The sequence below is a fragment of the Phacochoerus africanus genome, chromosome 13, assembly GCF_016906955.1.
Source record: "Phacochoerus africanus isolate WHEZ1 chromosome 13, ROS_Pafr_v1, whole genome shotgun sequence".
NCBI lineage: Eukaryota > Metazoa > Chordata > Mammalia > Artiodactyla > Suidae > Phacochoerus > Phacochoerus africanus.
In genome coordinates this window covers 25,115,284-25,133,706 of record NC_062556.1, presented here as the reverse complement: position 1 = coordinate 25,133,706, position 18,423 = coordinate 25,115,284, and the positions used below count along the sequence as shown (strand labels likewise).

Below are 18,423 nucleotides of genomic sequence, written 5' to 3'. Positions count from 1 at the left end.
GAACAATATTACAGTTCCTTAAAGATAGGAATTATGTTTCTTACTTCTTTCTAATCTCTGAAAACATCTAGTCCTATAATCTTGACATCATAATTTCTTTCATTTTTTTAAAGTGAGTTGAAATTTCTAGGTTTATATAATGTATTCATACAAAGAACTATTAAGATATGGAAATAAGCTAGAAATTTTCTGAACCTATGTAAGTGAGCTATAGAAATTTAGGAGTTAAGATGGTCTTGCCATGCCCTATTAAAATTAGCAAATTAAAATTTGGACATACTTTGTTAAATTTATTCCTAAATATTTCATGTTCTTATGCTTTTATAAAAAGTATTTAAAAACTTTACTTTTCCCATTGTTCATTGCTATAGGAATACAACTATGTATATATAGGAATACAACTGATTCTCTACAGTGACCTTGTATCCTGTGACCTTGCTGAATTTACTTATTAGTTTGCATAGTTTTTGATTTCTTAGGATTTTTTCTATACACACAATCATGATGTTTCTAAATAAAGACAATTTTACCTCTATTAAAACACATGTGGCATTTATTACTTTTTCTTGCCTTATTGCACTGGCAAGGACCTCTGGCATAATGATGAACGGTGAATATTGCCTTTTCTTGGATCATAGGAGGAAAGCATTTCATTTTCACCATTAAATATATTAGCTATAGGTTTTTCATCAGTGCTTCTATGCCTCTTATTACACTGAGGAAGTTCCCTGCTATTTGTAATTTGCTATAACATTTTATCATGAAAGAGCATGGAATCTTACTACAGTTGTTTTTGTTTTGCAATGACTGAAATGATCATATGGCTTTTCCTTTACGTTATAAATAGAGTAAATTACAATATTTGATTTCAAATGCTAAACCAACCTTATATTCCTAGGATAAAACCCACTTGGTTATGATGCAGTATCCTGTTTATATACCATTGAATTTGATTTGTTAATATTTGTTAGGAATTTTTGTATCTATGTTCATGGAAAAGACTGAACTGTAATGTCTGTATTTCTAAAGAATGTTTTACCAGATTTACTACTGTATACTAACTTTTCCCCCCTTCTTTTGGCTCTTTAAAAACAACCATTTCATTGAATTGTGGTTTTATTTCTCATGACAAGTCAGTAGGTCATTTTTCTTATTTTCTTCCTATATGTAAACTGTCTTTTTTTCTTTGGCAGTTTTAAAGATTTTCTCATTCATTTTTCAATAATTTGATCATAATGTACTTTATTATGGTTTCCTTTTCATCCTGCTTGAGGTTCATTGAGCTTCCTAGATTAGTAACTTCATATTTTTCATTTTGGAAAAGTATGAAGTTTTGGAATTTTGGGAATTTTTTCACCATTATATCTTCAAATATCATTCTGCCCCATTCTTTGTCTTTTGCCTTCCTTTTTTGTTGAGACCAATTGCTCATATGTGAGACTGTTTTTTTAGGGTTGCTATTTCTGTACTAAGAATTTCTAATTATTCCCTTATTGTGTTCATTCTTCTTGCTTATATGCTTGATTGTATTTATGGCAACTGTTTTATAGTCCTTGTCTGCTAATTCTATCATCTGTTATTTAGTGGTCTATTTCTATTGACCAATTTTCCTGCTTCTTTGTAAGTCTAGTAATTTTATATTGAATGCTTGACATTATGAATGCCATGTTGTTAAATGTTTGGATTTTGTAGTCTTATTTCATTGCATGTTAAGTTTGTTCAGCTAAGCAGTTAGTTTACTTCTGAATCAGCTGAATATTTTTTCAAAACATTTTCCCTCCAACATCCATCCCCTTAATTTTTAAAGTCATTTTATATGAGAAAAACTTTCAAAATAGTGTTAAATAGCAAACATTCTTTTTTTTTTTTTTTGTCTTTTTGCCTTTTCTAGGGCTGCTCCCACGGCACATGGAGGTTCCCAGGCTAGGGGTCCAATCGGAGCTGTAACTCCTGGCCTATACCAGAGCCATGGCAACTCGGGATCCGAGCCTCATCTGCAACCTACACCACAGCTCACAGCAACACCGGATCCTTAACCCACTGAGCAAGGCCAGGGATCGAACCTGCAATCTCACAGTTCCTAGTCAGATTCGTTAACCACTGTGCCACTACGGGAACTCCTCATTCTTGTTTTTTAAACATTATTTTTTAACTTATTAAGGGTGGGCATAGAGTAGCTTCTACTTAGGGACAGATTGATCCTACTGCTAAAGCACAGACTATATAGGATATCTTCTGAATACCAGGAGTAAGTTTAGTGATGGCATTTAACCATGTGGAAGCTCTGGTAATTATTCAGCTCACAAATCCTTAGTGTTTGTTCTTTTCCCAGTGTTTGTGAGTCTTGTCCGTATTTATAGTTCTTTACTGTGGTGGTACTAACCTGGTACCAGTTACTCCACCACAGATATCAAGTGGGAGTTTTTGACCATCTCTCAGCTTTAATTTGGCCCTCTTCTCTTTCTCCTTTGGTCTACTAACTCTACCTTCTTTTCTCCTACCTTTTTCTCTCAAGAATGCATCATTATTTGGTGAAAGGACCCAAACTGGGAATCAATTCTTGAAAGTCAATCTAATGTTATTTCCACTACACATGATATTACATAATATTAATATTTTGTTACTCTCCTGGAATTAAAACAATGACAATTAAATCTAGTTTCAAGTTTCTTCTTCCTTGGTATCATCCTTTTTTTTGAATCTCTCTCCTTTGGTGAATCTGCTGCTTATATTTTATTTTTAAAGGATGTAGAACAGGTCCATTGATAAAGCAAAAAAAATCCATGTTGATAAAACCTATTTGATTCACAGCCATCCCTGGACCAGCATTCTAACCACACAAAATTAATAATCCACAAAGTGTTTTCAAGAAAGGCAAGGAGACTAATAGCTGACTTCTTCATAATTCTGAGTTCCTATCTTACCTTTGAGATTCATAGCATTTATTGTTTCTCTTTGTAAGCTTTCTTAGCTTCCTATTAGAGGGTGGGCTTAGTCTCTCTATATTTTTCTTCTAATTTCAGAACCTTTATGTTGATGAAAACTGCTTCTTGAATGTAAATGTTCGCCACTCTCTGTCCACAAAGTGCCTATTAATTCATGTTTATAAAGCATTAGTCGCTTTAAAAATAAATTCTGCATGGTTTTATTACCTTTCAAGGAGAGGAGAGATAAGAGCAGGAGGAACAGAAATGAAACTGGTATATAAAAAATGAGCTTTTAAGAAAGTATTTTTAAATTGTACTGGGAGCAAAATAAATGATGAAACCAGACTTTAAGAGGTTGTGAGTTTTATCCTCTTACCTGTGCAGCTGGATATATTCTCGGGGTCTGTTGAGCAGGTGAAGGAATCTATCAACAATCTTGTTTTTCCCTACGCCCTGTAATTACAGAGAGCACATTGAACAAAAAGAGACTTTTGCCTGCAAGTAAAACAAAGCTGAAGGGTCTCTTAGCAAAACCTACTTATTGTTTTAGCTTATTGTTAATAAAAACCAAACTAGTAAATGTATACAGCACATCTTCTATAATATTAAAGGGTTTTTTAATTTACTCCTAAATACACTAGCTCTAAGTTATTTAAAATCAACATCGTAATTATTTTAACCCTCGTCTAACTTTTTTTTTCTGTTCTATAACTTCACACTAAAGTGCAAACATTAGAGCAGAATAATATCTATCTCAGATCTGACAACTGGCATCAAAGGAAATCCAGCAAAACTACAAACAATGATTTTTCTAATTAGCTTTTCAGAAGTATGGTTTTTTAGCTATATAAAGGTAAATATCACACTGTACTTCTTTTTAAATCAAACACTAATTTCTTCTCCTTTTATCCTACTTTTCGGTCCTTTAAAACTTTGGAAACCTAAAATTATAAGCAGGGTTTGTTAATAAGACTCAACTACATCCGCTCTTCCTAGAAATGCCCTTATTTCCTTACCACTTACTGATGGTGAGAGCTGCTGTCCTTCTGCAGAGGACAGACTGCTAAAAATGGAATCCACTCCCATGCTATTGTTCCACTTTAAAGTTTTCACTTAGAGGTGGAATACTCTATTAATGGGATGGAAACCTTTTAACAAGTGTGTTGTGTGGGAAGAGAAGTGGTTAAAAAAGCTGAGTTCCGTAACATATGTTCCAGCAATAAATAAGACACTGATTTCTTATACTGTGCCAGGCTTTATGCTAAGTATTTTTATGGCTTATTTTATTTAATCATCATAACAGTTCCATGAGGTAGGGATTATGATTTTTTCCAAACTCACAAATCAAGAAACCAAGGCTCAGAAAGTTGAGCAACATGCTCACAGATTCACAGCTAATCGTAGTGGAACCAGGATTCAAATGCAGGTCTGTTGGATTCTGATGCTTCTGCTTACAGTCCCTACGGCATGGATTACATTTCTTTCAGCGTGAAATTGATTTAGGTAACCTGGGCCTTGAGTTGCCTCTTTCCCCACTTTTAGGAATACATCCTAATAGAAATAATTAGGCAGATAAGGGAAATGTATGGTGCCTAGCAGCAAGAACAGAAGCCCAGTAAAGGGAAGCAATCATCATTATTATTATTATCATTATTATTATTATTATTATTGTTATTATTATTATTTGCTTTTTAGGGCCGCACCCTTGGCATATGGAAGTTCCCAGGCTAGGGGTCAAACTGGAGCTGCAGCTGCCCGCCATTGCCACAGCCACAGCAAAGCAGCATCTGAGCCGCATCTGCGACCTACACCACAGCTCATGGCAACATGGGATCCTTAACCCACTGAGTGAGGCCAGGGATCAAACTCTCATGCTCATGGATACTAGTAGGGTTCTTACCCTCCGAGCTACAATGGGAACTCCTAGCAGTCATTATTATAATGCTTATTTTTACTATACCCAAATACCTTGTCAACAGAAGCTTTCTACCAGCACCAAGGATAGAAATTTAAACAAATTGAATTAATATTTATTGAGCATTTTTCTTTTCTTTTTTTCTTTTTTCTTTTCTTTTTTTTTTCTTTTTCTTTTTTGGTCCTAGCATTGTGACAGTTTCTCCTAGATAAACAAATTCTCAAAGGGAATATGAAAATATATCCCTCATAATTCTCAAACGGAGAACAGACATACACACCTGGAGCACAGAAGACAAGCTATCAGTGTAGACAACTTCTTAAGACATTGTTTGAAAATTGTGCATTCATGTATACTAATTTTTGTATTAACACTAATTTGAGGACCAAGAATGCTCATTTAGCCAGAAGCTTCTCTCTCTCTCTCTTTGTGCTGTGGGACAACTTTATTTATTTTTGAATTTTTGATTTTAATTTTTATTTTGTAGTGGTATATAGATGATTTACAATGTTGTGTTAGTTTCAGGTGTATAATAAAGTCAGTTACACATATACATATATCCTTTCTCTCTCAGATTTTTTCCCATATAGGTTATTACAGGATACTGAGTAGAGTTCCCCGTGCTGCACAGTAGGTCCTTGTTGATTATCTACTTTATATACAGTAGTGTGACCATGTTAATCCCCAATTCCTAATTTATCTCTCCTCCCCAGTCTTTCCCCTTAGGTAACCATAGGTTTGTTTTCTGTCTGTTAAGTCTGTTCTCTAAATAAGTTCATTTGTATTTTTTTTTTTTTTAGATTTCACACGAGTGATATCATATATTTGTTTTTGTCTGAATTACTTCAGTTAGTATGGTAATCTCCAGGTGCATCCTTGTTGCTGCAAATGACATTATTTCATTCTTTAAAAAAAAACAACTTGTAACTGATATGATGTAGGTTCTAATAGCCTTAGAATCTCTCTCTTCTCTTTGATTCATTAACATGCCACAAGATGATAGATACAAGAGAAATTAAGGCAAATACTTAATAAGACAGAAGTATGAAACACACACAGACAGTGGCGGGCAATTAAGATCCATTGTACATCCTTGAATCAGAAAGAAACACAAAGAAACCAATGTTTAAAGAAAGTCAGTATGGCAATAATATGCAAAAAATACTGAAAGAGGAGAGACTGGTATCCAAAGACCAATTATTTTTTTTATTCAACATATAAACAGATATTATTGAGTGATATCATGTATCAGGAGTGATAACAATGAAAGAGAAAGATATGGTTTCTGCTCTGAAGAAGCTTCCATTCCAGAAGTGTGAAGGCTGATAGATTGGAAGGTAGGTTAGAAAAGTAATCAGAAAGAGATAATTAGACACCTAAACAAATAAACCAGAAAATTATCAAGTAGTGGTAAGTTCTATATAGAAAAACGAGCTAGGGTGAGGTGCTAGTGACTGGGTGGTGATTTCATGTTGATTTAGAAGTGAAGGACCTTCCTTAGTTAACCTTAAAGCCAAAATGGAAAAGGCAAGGAGCCAACCCTCTAAAGATTACAAAGAGGGGCATTCCAGAAGAAGTGCTGCTATAGCTGATACCCTAAAACAGAGATAAATTTAGGATATTTGAGGAACAGCCAGGGTGTCGAAGGGTTGTGGGCAAACAGAGAATACAGAAGATGGAGTAAAGAAGCAGGGTCAGATCAAGTAGAGTTTTGCAAGCCAAGGTGTAGAAGTGGGAATTTATTTATTTACTCTAGAGTGATGGGGAGCCATTGGAGGGTTTTCAGCTGAGAAGTGACATGAACTAATAAAAATCCTAAGAAGATTACTTTGGTTTAGGTATGGAGAGTGAACTGCAAGGGAAGGAATAAGGATGGAAATAGGGAAGCCAGGTGGAACACTATCCAAAGTCCAGGTGAGAGACAGAAATGGCTTGGATTGGGGGGACTCAGTGGAGCAGGAAAGATTCCAGTTGTTTTCCATGATGTTGACAGAACGTGCTGATGGACTGGATATGAGAGGATGAAGGAAAAGAAGGATCAAAGATTATTTCTAGATAATTCTTGAGAAAAAGATAGGCAAGGCTGGGGGGAGACAACTTTTTTTTTTTTTTTTTTGGCCACGCCCACAACATGTGAAAGTTCCAGGGTCAGGAATCAAACCTATGCCACAGCATCGAAGCAAACCGCTGCAGGGACAACCTGGATCCTCAACCTGCTGCACCGCAAGGGAACTCCAGAAGATTTTTTTTTTTTTTGAGGAAAATCAAGTGCTAACTTTATCTTTCTTTCTCCAAAGCACTTATTTCCATAAGGGATAAATTGGTATTCTACATATTTGGGTGTTGTACTTCTTCCCTCACTAGAAATGTAAGTTCTTTGAGAAGCTTGCTTTGTTCACAACTGTACCCCCAGAGCCTAGAACAGTGGTGGCACAGAGAAGACATGCAGATATTTGCGGAACAAATCAAGGGTACCTCCATCCCCCAGTCATTTAGGGCAGATAGCCGAGTCATTGCCAGTACTTCCTGCTCCACCTCTCAGAGTCAATTCGTCACCATCTCCTCTCATTTCTACCTCCAAAAATATATCTCAAGTCTGTCAAATGTCTCTGGGATCATCCTAAATTCACCGCGTCCAGAAGAGTGCGTCTCAAGCTTTGATGAGCAAGTGAATCACCTCTGATGCCTTATTAACATGCAGGTTGGCAGGCTCGGTAGGTCTGGTGTGGGACCCGACACCACATTTCTAACAGGTTCCCTGGTGACGCCAGTGCTGCCGGCCCACGGACCACACCAAGGAGCAAGAATCTGGATGATGGTGGTGGGCTCACCACTAAGCTCCCTGTCTTCCAACGAACACGCTATTTCCAACGCACTTTCCACACTGCAGCCTGAGGGGGATAAGGAGCCTGAGAAATCAAAGTTTTTGTCTTCTTCTTCTTTTTTTTTTTTCTTTTTGGTCTTTTTGCCTTTTCTAGGGCCACACCCGAGGCACATGGAGGGTCCCAGGCTAGGAGTGGAATCAGAGCTATAACCACTGGCCTACCCAGAGCCACAGCAACACAGGACCCGAGCCTCGATGGACGGAACCCGCAACCTCATGGTTCCTAGTCGGATTCATTAACCACTGAGCCACGATGGGAACTCCCAAAGTTTCTGTCTTAGACAGCAGGGTGGAAGGTGACGCTCCTTAGGGCGTATGAAATAGGGGAAGGGAAGTGCATTTGCTGGGTGGGGGAGGGCAGTCTGGTTTGAAAAAAGGCAGTTTAATTTTGGACATGTTTACACAGAAGTGCCTGCTTCCCATATCTGCTCCTTCCAGTCTAACCGGCTGTCACTACTCCAGGGCAGTTCATCACCCAGGGTGCTCAGACTCCTAGAAAGGGTGCTCTGGTTGCCCACCTCCGCACTTAACGACAGGCCAGTCCACGATTTGTTTAGTTCTGTTGCTAAAACAGAGATCTCATCAGGTCCTTTCCGGCTTCATTTTAAAAGCTCTGATAATTCCTTCGAGGAAAGGCTAAAAGCATAAGCTGGGAAGGAATTTCTGTAAATGTCTGGAGCCAAATGAAAGAGTTACAACAACTGGCTCTTTCCAACAGGGTTTGCCCGTAGACGAGAAACTCCTCAGGATTGCTTTCATTGAATGGATACATAAATGGTACCTTAATTTTTTATTATAAAAGCTACACATAACTCATTCTTCTCAATCCGAAATTTAGAAACCAAAACGCTACCCAAATGCCAAAGAGAAATCTGCTCTTTTCATTTTGCTCTTGTGCGATTTTATCTGTATTTACTAGTTGTTATTCTGTATACACAGCTTGCGTCCTTTAATAGAAATCAGCACAAAATCGTCTTTAGGTCATAAATGACTTATTTTCTTTTTTCTTTTTTGTGATTTTTAGGGCTGAATGTGTGGCATCTGGAAGCTCCCAGGCTAGGGGTCAAATTGGAGCTGCAGCCACCGGCCTCTGCCACAGCCACAGCAACGAGGGATCTGAGTTGCATCTGTGACCTGCACCACAGCTCATGGTAACGCTGGATGCCCAATCCACTGATCGAGGCCAGGGATGGAACCCACAACCTCATGGTTCCTAGTCGGATTCGTTTCTGCTGTGCCATGATGGGAACTCCCAGGTGGAGGTTTTTACCACCATCTTTATTCATTTGAATAAAGCTGATCTCTAAACACTTAGCTTATCCTAAGATTCTTTAATCCAACAACAAAATGAGAGGTTCCTGCTTTCTGAATCACTAGAAATTTCTTATTTTCCAAATTCTCTCAGTGAACATGCATTATTTACCTAATCAGAAAAAAAAAAAAAGCAAAGCTGAAGAGTAAACAACCCTGAACATTTGCATAAATGGGTCTCCTGTAACTGAGCCAACAAACAGTACCCAGAAGTCAGAAAAGACAGCATAACTTTCAATGGCACTACTAGCTTGCATGGTTCTAAAACGACTTATAAAACTTCCTGACAAAATCATAACCGCCTTTTCCATCAGTAAAAATAAAATCTATATCCCCGTAATTTCCCCGTGAAATAATATGTTGCTATAAATGGCAAAGATAGACTCTTTCGTAGTTTGGTCATGAGGTCGGGCCACAGCAGCCATGACAAATATTGTGTGTGTGGAAGGAATCAGTGTATCTACAAAAACAATATACAGATTCCGTACAAAGGCAAGAAAAATATTCACTAAGAGTCACTGGACAGACAAACTAAATGTTAGAGAGGATGTGCAGCAGGACGAAGAATTTCTATAGTGTAATTCAGGCAACTTCATAGCAAGGACACCAAGTAATATAATGTAAAATATAGATGAGTGAGTGTCTTTATATTTGATGAAACCAAGTATTTCATAGCCTTGGGACTCCCAGGCTGGAGCTACTAGAAGCATGGTACACTTAGTTATCAAATTCCCTGCTGCCACTACCAGCTGGGGACACAGGCAGGAAAATTTCTGGACCAACTGTTCAGTCGCTCTGCACATATTAGACAATTATTCTGGCAGAGCAACATGGTATATTTCTGATGTCGCACCGCAGCAATCTGCCAGGGCTCAGTCCAGATGACTAATTAACAAGATTCACACATTCTTTAATTTTGGCAATAAAATATTCACAGTATCTCAATATTAAGTAATTCAACAAACATTTACTAAGCTGATACCAGGAGAAAACTAAGTCCATGATCACACTTAGCCTATAATTAACATATAGAATGGGATAGAAAGGATTATAGAGAATTATGTAGAAACAATGTGTACTGAGTCTCCTCAGTTAATAGTAAATATATGTTGACTGATTTTCATAGTGTGTAAAAGATTTCAAAATTAAATGCTATGCCGTTCAGGGAAAAAAAGCCTGGGAAGAAATTCAGAAAGAAATTGCTAGCCTGTGAGCAATGAATATGGTTCGATTTCATTGTGTAAATTAATCAAGAAGTTAAAATTGGCTTGATGAAATTTACTCTGGAAAATATTTCCTCATTAGAAGTTCATCATAATTGGTATAATTTTGAACAGAATGTTTATATTCATGAAAATGAGTCAATACTTCAGGATAAGGAGACCATGAGGCCGTATCTTTCCACTTTCAAAGGGACTTGGGAGGCATGTCAATTAAACACAATGATCATGCTTTGTTTGGATGCTGACTGAAACAAATCAACACTCCAACATCTCCAAAGGGACACTTGGGAGATAACTGAGGAAAACTGAAAATAGGATATCAGAGTATTTTAAGGGGTTATTATTAATTTGTTAAGTGGAATAATGGAAAGGTGGTTATATTAAAGATAAAAACTGAGATATGATAAAAAAAATGCACTATGTAAAATAATAGTGTGTTAAAAGATAACTTATAGGCAATATGTAGAATACAGATAAAACAACATGAACAAAATGCTGACAATCGTTTTTTTGTTTTGAGGGTTTTTTTGCTTTTTAGAGCCGTACCCGTGGCACATGGACGCTCCCAGCTGCCGGCCTACACCACCGCCACAGCAATGCAGGATCCAAGCCACGTCTGTGACCTGCACCACAGCTCACGGCAACACTGGATCCTTAACCCACTGATCGAGGCCAGGGATTGAACCCATTTCCTTATGGATACCAGTTGGATTCGTTCCCGCTGTGCTACAAAGGGAACTCCCTCTGATAATTGTTAAAGCAAAGTTATGGACACAAAGGAGTTCATTACATATTCTACTTTCTATACAATATGTTAAAAAATTTTCGTAATAGGAGTTACTGTCGTGGCTCAGTGGTTAATGAATCCGACTAGGAACCATGAGGTTGCGGGTTTGATCCCTGGCCTCGCTCAGTGGGTTAAGGATCCGGTGTTGCCGGGAGCTGTGGTGAAGGTTGCAGACACGGCTCGGGTCCTGCATTGCTGGGTCTCTGGCGTAGGCCAGCGGCTACAGCTCCAATTGGACCCCTAGCCTGGAATCCTCCATATGCCGCAGGTGCGGCCCTAGAAAAGGAAGAAAGACAAAAAAAAAAAAGTTTCATGATAGAAAAATTTCAAATGCCCTGTTTCTACCCGTAGGTAAAGCATAGTTACTGATACAAATTCATTATTATACAATAGTATTATCATTGTTGTTGTACTACTATTATAAGAATTAGCGTATTATGGTGAAAAAAAGCATGAGCTTGGAGGTCTGAGTCCTAACTCTGCCATTAACTAGCTATGTGATCTTGAGCAAGTATTTTAACATTTTGAGTTTCAGTCAGCTCATTTGTAAAGTATGGAAAATAAAAATTTATCCAAAGTAATGCTGTAGAAATAAATGAAATAACTTTAAAAAGTATATTGGAAATTGTAAAACATACAATTATTACCATTTTTAGTCCCTGTTCATAAGAAACTTGTAATTCAATCATAGGCGAAATTTTTAAAATAATAACTCTAGGGAGTTCCCGTTGTGACTCAGCAGAAACCAATCTGATAGCATCCATGAGGACGCAGGTTGGAAACCAGGCCCTGCTCAGTGGGTAAACGAGGCGATGTTGCCGTGAGCTGTGGTGTAGGTCGCAGATGCCGCTCAGATCTGGCATTGCTGTGGCTGTGGTGTAGGCCAGCGGCTACAGCTCCAATTTGACCCCTAGTCTGGGAACTTCCACATGCTGCGGATGTAGTCCTAAAACAAAAATAATGATAACTTTAAAAGAAAAATGAAGCAGCCATTTTCAACTTTTAACATGAAAAGAAAATGGTGAAATGGTTTCTAAGATGTATCTTACTGCTAATAGGTCAGAATGTGCCATGGAATTGGAAAGCGGACCTAAAGGAACAGCACCATAGAAAGAGGAAGCGTGAAAGTCAGGGACAGAGAAGGCTTCTCATAGGAAAAGCACCCAGAGCTGGCTTTTCATTTGATAAGGAAAACATAATATTATTAGAATTTTGGTAACAATAGCAACAACATATGGGCTGCAGAATACAAGGAGAGCTTAAGTATAATACTGTCACCTGAAGGCTATTATTTGGCAAAATGCTACAAAGGGCTAGCTTAAAATGAAAAAAAAGAAAAAAAAGGCTGACAGATATGGCAAATGATTAGACTATATTCAGGCAGAAGTAACTGTGAATTATTAATTGTACCTCATTAAACATAAATTAAATTTTAATGACTTGCTTTGCAAGTTGTCTAACATCAGAAACCAGGGAACACCATTTTAAATTTTCATTTCTTAAAACAAATACTATATATTTTTTAAATAATTCTTATGTAGGGGGTACCTAAGCGTTTTAGAACACTACAATGCTAAAATATTTTTCCTTCAACTATCTGATAAAATGCAACTGCCTCTCAAAACTCAAGTGTTCTTATTCAAAAACAGAAGATTATTCTGTGTTTTTTTGTTTGTTTGTTTTTAAGGGCTGCGCCTAAGGCATATGGAGATTCCTAGGCTAGGGATTGAATGGGAGCTGTAGCTGCCGACCTACACCACAGCCACAGCAACGCAGGATCTGAGTTACACCACAGCTCACGGCAACACCATATCCTTAACCCACTGAGCGAGGCCAGGGATCAAACCTGCATCCTCATGGTTACTAGTCAGATTCATTTCCACTGAGCCACAGCAGGAACTCCCAAAAGTTTATTCTTAAGGGGTTTTTAAACAAGTCATACACCTGTATGCTGAATCAGTAACACAAAATATTCACAACAAATACTTTGTATATTAAATGGAATATGGCTCTACAAATCAAAAGAAAATAAGATATGAGGGAGGAGGATAGAGGCTTCTTTTTTTTTGTCTTTTTAGGGCCCCACCCAAGGCATTTGAAAGTTCCCAGGCTAGGGGATGATTCGGAGCTGCAGCTGCTGGCCTACACCACAGCCACAGCAACATGGGATGTGAGCCAGGTCTGCGACCTATGCCACAGCTCACAGCAATGCTGGATCCTAAACCCACTGAATGAGGCCAGGCATCGAACCCACATGAGTCACCACTGAGTCACAACGGGAACTCCTGGAAGCTTATTCTTGAGTTGAACTGAGACAGAAAAAGCATCACTGGCTTAAAAAATAGGTATTTCTCTTTTTTTCCCTGTCAGCAAGGCTGAAATAAATAGAAAGTCATGCTATGACTAAAAAAAAAAAAAAAAAAAGTCAGCATGAAACTCCTCATTGCATGAAAGATACATGTAATGTTATAATTACAGTAAGTAGAAAATAACGCACGTAGCGGCATATGGAGTTGTTCTACAGTGTGCAGGATTATATATTAAGGGACCATTCAATGTGTGTGATTTCAGGGCACTCTATCCCTTTTGAATGACAGTCAGCAATTCTGTTTCATTTACTGGAAAGTCAATGTGCTGTGGCATAAAATCCCACATAGAAAATTGAAAAGATTTTAAAAAATCAATTTTATTTCACCTAAAGAAGAAGCAGCTTATACTTTATTTTACTATCAGAAGTAATGTTTATAGACATCTTTTCAGCTTCTCAACAGTGATGAAATCTTTTCTACTGTCACAGATTCTTAGAAAAGGTAATGTTACAGGGAAAGAAAAGATGAGACTTGGCTTAATAAAGATGATAAACCTTGAGATACCTCACAATCAACACTTATTCCCTTTAATTTCCTCACTGTTAAAGTTGCTATTGGTAACAGCAATCTTTCAAAGCATCTCTAAATTGACAACTTCTATTGAAAAGTTTCTTTCATGGACTTCAGCCCGTTTCTAGTCTGCAAATAGAAGGCTGCATAGACCCTATCTATCTACAGACTGTTTGTATTAATAGCATTCATTACGTCTTATTGCATAATTATACCAACCCACTGCGTCTCTGCCAATATTTAATCCCCAAAGCTTCAGTTCTAATTGACTTTGTGTTGTTTTGTTTTTTTGAGTAGTCGTCAATGTAATGTTTTAGAAAGAGTTAAAAAAAAAAAAAAGGAGCTTGATCAACTGCTACATACGGTTTACTTAGTTTCAAACGAAATCATGCGATGAAAATAGGCATCTTCCCAGATGGTTGTCACTTTGCATTTGCGTGAAACACCAGTGACACTACCCCATGAGGGCTGAGCGTCAATAGTCCTTAACCCGCCAGCTGTAGCTTCACTAACTTGTCTTTTTCTTTCTTCGTTGTTTTGGCTCACAAGATGGAGAAATGGTGAAGGTGAGAAGGTGCATAAGATATATATATTTTTTTCTCTTTTGTATTTTTAGGGCCACATCCATGGCATATGGAGGTTCCCAGGCTAGGGGTCCAATCGGAGCTGCAGCTACTGGCCTACACCACAGCCACAGCAATGCCAGATCCGAGATGCCTCTGCGACCTACGCCACAGCTCACAGCAATGCTGGATCCTTAACCCACTGAGTGAGGCCAGGGATCAAACCCGCAACCTCCTGGTTCCTAGTCAGATTTGTTTCCGATGCACCAAGACAGGAACTTGCAAGCAGAAGATATTAAGAGAACTACTGCAATACTACTGATAAATGAAGCAGAGGTATTGAGGAAGGAAGAGTTGCTATGACTGCAAAAGTACACATTCCCGAAAAAGAAATCTCCTAGATAATCAGGACTCCGAGGAAAGCGGAGGCAAAGAGAACACATAACTCCATACCAGGCCCTAGGAGAGCACATCCCTGCATTTGCCCACAAATACTCCAGGTGGCTTCCTTCTCCCTCCTACACACCAAATGGAAGCAGCCCAGGGTCCAATGGTAATGGACCTGGAGGGCATCATGCTAAGTGAAAGAACCAGATAGAGAAAGACAATTACTGCATGGTATCACTTATACGTAGAATCTTAAAAAGAAAAAAAGAGAGATCAAACTCACAGGGACAAAGTAGGAAAGTGATTGCCAAGGTCTGTCTGGGCAGTGGTGGAGGCAGCAGGGGGGTGGTTACAGGAGAGGCTGGTAAAAGGGTAAAAACTTTCACTTAGGGAGTTCCTGTCGTGGCTCAGTGGTTAACGAATCTGACTAGGAACCATGAGATTGCGGGTTCGATCCATGGCCTCGCTCAGTGGGTTAAGGATCCAGTGTTGCCGTGAGCTGTGGTGTAGGTCACAGACTCAGCTTGTATCCTGCACTGCTGTGGCCCTGTCGGAGGCTGGCGGCTACAGCTCCGATTGGACCCCAGCCTGGGAACCTCCATACGCCGCGGGAGCGGCCCAAGAAATGGCAAAAAGACAAAAAAAAACAAAAAACAAAAAACAAAAAACTTTCACTTATAAGATGAAGGCGGTCTGAAGCTCTAATGTATAACTTGGTCTCTATTACTGATAACACTGCATTGTATAACAGAAATTTTCTGTGACAGCAGATGTTAAATATGCTCACCAAAAAAAAAGGTAAATATGTGAGGTGATGGATGTATTAACTCAATGGGGGGAATCCTTGCACAGTGTATACGTACATCGAATCATCACAGTGTACCCTTTAAATATCTTACACTTTTTTGTGTGTCAATTACACCTTAATAAAACTGGGGAAAAAGTAAAAGTCTCACCATAGGATCTTGGTCCTATCTTAACACAAATGTTAGCTTTTGCAAACAAGTTTGAAAGGAACTGAAGTTGGCTCAAGTACTCAAAAAGTTCCATTTAGATTTTAACCAGCCACCTTAAATCCAGTTTTCACTCCCTGACCTGGTAAATGTAAGCATGTGCAAAGTGATAGCACATTTAATTAGCTAAATATAAATCAGTACCTAATTATCATCAAAAAATTAAAATAATTGGTATTTCATTATTCTCCCCTAGTGATAATGCTGCCAGTCTCTGATCCCATTAGTATATAATTATATGCAGTTGAATCCAAAAAATTAAGGATTTTTGACCTAATCAAACTGACGAGATTTTGCATAGCAAAGGAAACCATAAAAAAAAAAATGACAATCTACAGAATGGGAGAAAATAGTTTCAAAGGATGCAACTGAAAGGGCTTAATCTCTAAAATATACAAATAACTTTTACAACTCAACAGCAAAAAACCACCAACCCAGTTGAAAAGTGGGCAGAAAACCTGAATAGACATTTCTCAAAAGAAGATATACGGATGGCCAACAAGCACATGAAAAAAACGCTCAACATCACTGATTATTAGAGAAATGCAAATCAAAACTACTATGAGATACCACCTTGCACCAGTCAGAATGGCCATCATTAATAAGTCCACAAATAAGACATGCTAGAGAGGGTGTGGAGAAAAGGGAACCCTCCTACACTGTTGGTGGGAATGTAAATTGGTACAGCCACTGTGGAAAACTGTATGGAGGTACCTTAAAAAACTAAATATAGAACTACCATATGACCCAGAAATTCCACTCTTGGGCATATATCCGGACAAAACTTTCCTTGAAAAAGACACATGCACTTGCATGTTCATTGCAGCACTATTCACAGTAGTCAAGACATGGAAACAACCTAAAAGTCCGTCGACAGATGAATGGATTAAGAAGATGTGGTACGTACACACAATGGAATACTACTCAGCCATAAAAAGGAATGAAATAATGCCATTTGCAGCAACATGGATGAAACTAGAGACTCTCATACTAAGTCAAAAAGAGAAAGTCAAATACCATATGATATCACTTATATCTGGAATCTAATATATGGCACAAATGCACCTTTCCATAGAAAAGAAACTCATGGACTTGGAGAACAGACTTGTGGTTGCCAAGGGAGAGGGGGAGGGAGTGGGATGGACTGGGAATCTGGGGTTAATAGATGCATACTATTGCCTTTGGACTGGGTAAGCAATGAGATCCTGCTGAATAGCACTGTGAATTATATCTAGACACTTATGATGGAGCATGATGGAGGATAATGGGAAAACAAGATGTATGTGTGACTGGGTCACTTCACTCTATGGTAGAAAATTGACACTGTAAACCAACTATAATGGAAAAAATAAAAATCATTTTAAAAAATAAATTAAAATGTCTAGAAAAGGATTTTCTCTCTTAAGTGGGCACTCCCTAGATATAATGGAATTCATGTGTTTCCCTCACCAAACAGTTGCAAATTTACAGAACAAGAAAGTCAGTCAGTCAATTTGTCTTAGAATGTCCTGAACATAACACAAGTAAGCAAAAATTTTAAAATCATATTACTTCTAAATCCTGTTGGCTACTCCTTAGAAATGTATTCTAGGCAGTCCTCTAAAACATATTTGTTGAATGTCTATTGCATGCCAGGCACCAGGGAGGATGCAAAAATAACTCGGGGGCTCTCTCTTTTCAGTAAAGAGATGGCAGGTGGAAACATGAGTAAAAAAGAAGTCAAAAGAAATCTATAAATGACCTGCTATAAAAGTTCAGAGAATGGGGCCAAACCTTCAGGTTGAAGTGTCCAGGAAGACTTTATTAAAGAAGCATATTATAGAATATTACACCAGAGCGACCTTAGAAAACACCTATTCCAAGCCTATCATTTTACAGATAAGAAAAAGAAAGAAAAGAAAAAGGAACAACGCCCTTTAAAGAGCAATAGCAGGGAGTTCCCATCGTGGTGCAGTGGTTAACGAATCCGACTAGGAACCATGAGGTTGCGGGTTCGATCCCTGCCCTTGCTCAGTGGGTTAAGGATCCGGCGTTGCCGTGAGCTGTGGTATAGGTTGCAGACGCAGCTCGGATCCCGCGTTGCTGTGGCTCTGGCGTAGGCCGGTGGCTACAGCTCCGATTCGACCCCTAGCCTGGGAACCTCCATATGCCGCGGGAGCGGCCCAAGAAATAGCAACAACAACAACAACAACAACAAAAAGACAAAAAGACAAAAAAAAAAATATATATATATATATATATATATATATAAGAAAGAGCAATAGCAATCTACCCCATATCACAGAGAGAGTTGCAAAATCTGTCCAGGTAGGTAATCTCTAGATTCCTAGCTTCTGCCTTTCTAGGATACCACAGTGCCACTCTGAGACTGGAAGGACTTCAGTAGGATTTCAACGTTTTCTAAGATTAAGGGATTACATCAAGAAGATGTATTCTTTTTATAAGTTAAAAAAAGAAGAAAAAACCAAACTTCTTCTGAAAGTTTGTTATCCTTAATTTAAGACTAATTACCGGAGTTCCCGTCTTGGCTCGGT

General features: G+C 38.3%; 1 protein-coding gene across 2 annotated transcripts in view; it reads right to left on the bottom strand.

The window, feature by feature from the left end:
* Window positions 1-18,423, bottom strand: part of VWA8 (von Willebrand factor A domain containing 8) — a 392,083-nt gene that overhangs the window by 212,242 nt on the left and 161,418 nt on the right. For both annotated transcript variants that reach the window (XM_047755719.1, XM_047755720.1), the window contains one exon: window positions 3,304-3,380. In XM_047755719.1, coding sequence (XP_047611675.1) covers window positions 3,304-3,380 — 77 coding nt within the window. The remainder of the gene's footprint in view (window positions 1-3,303; window positions 3,381-18,423) is intronic.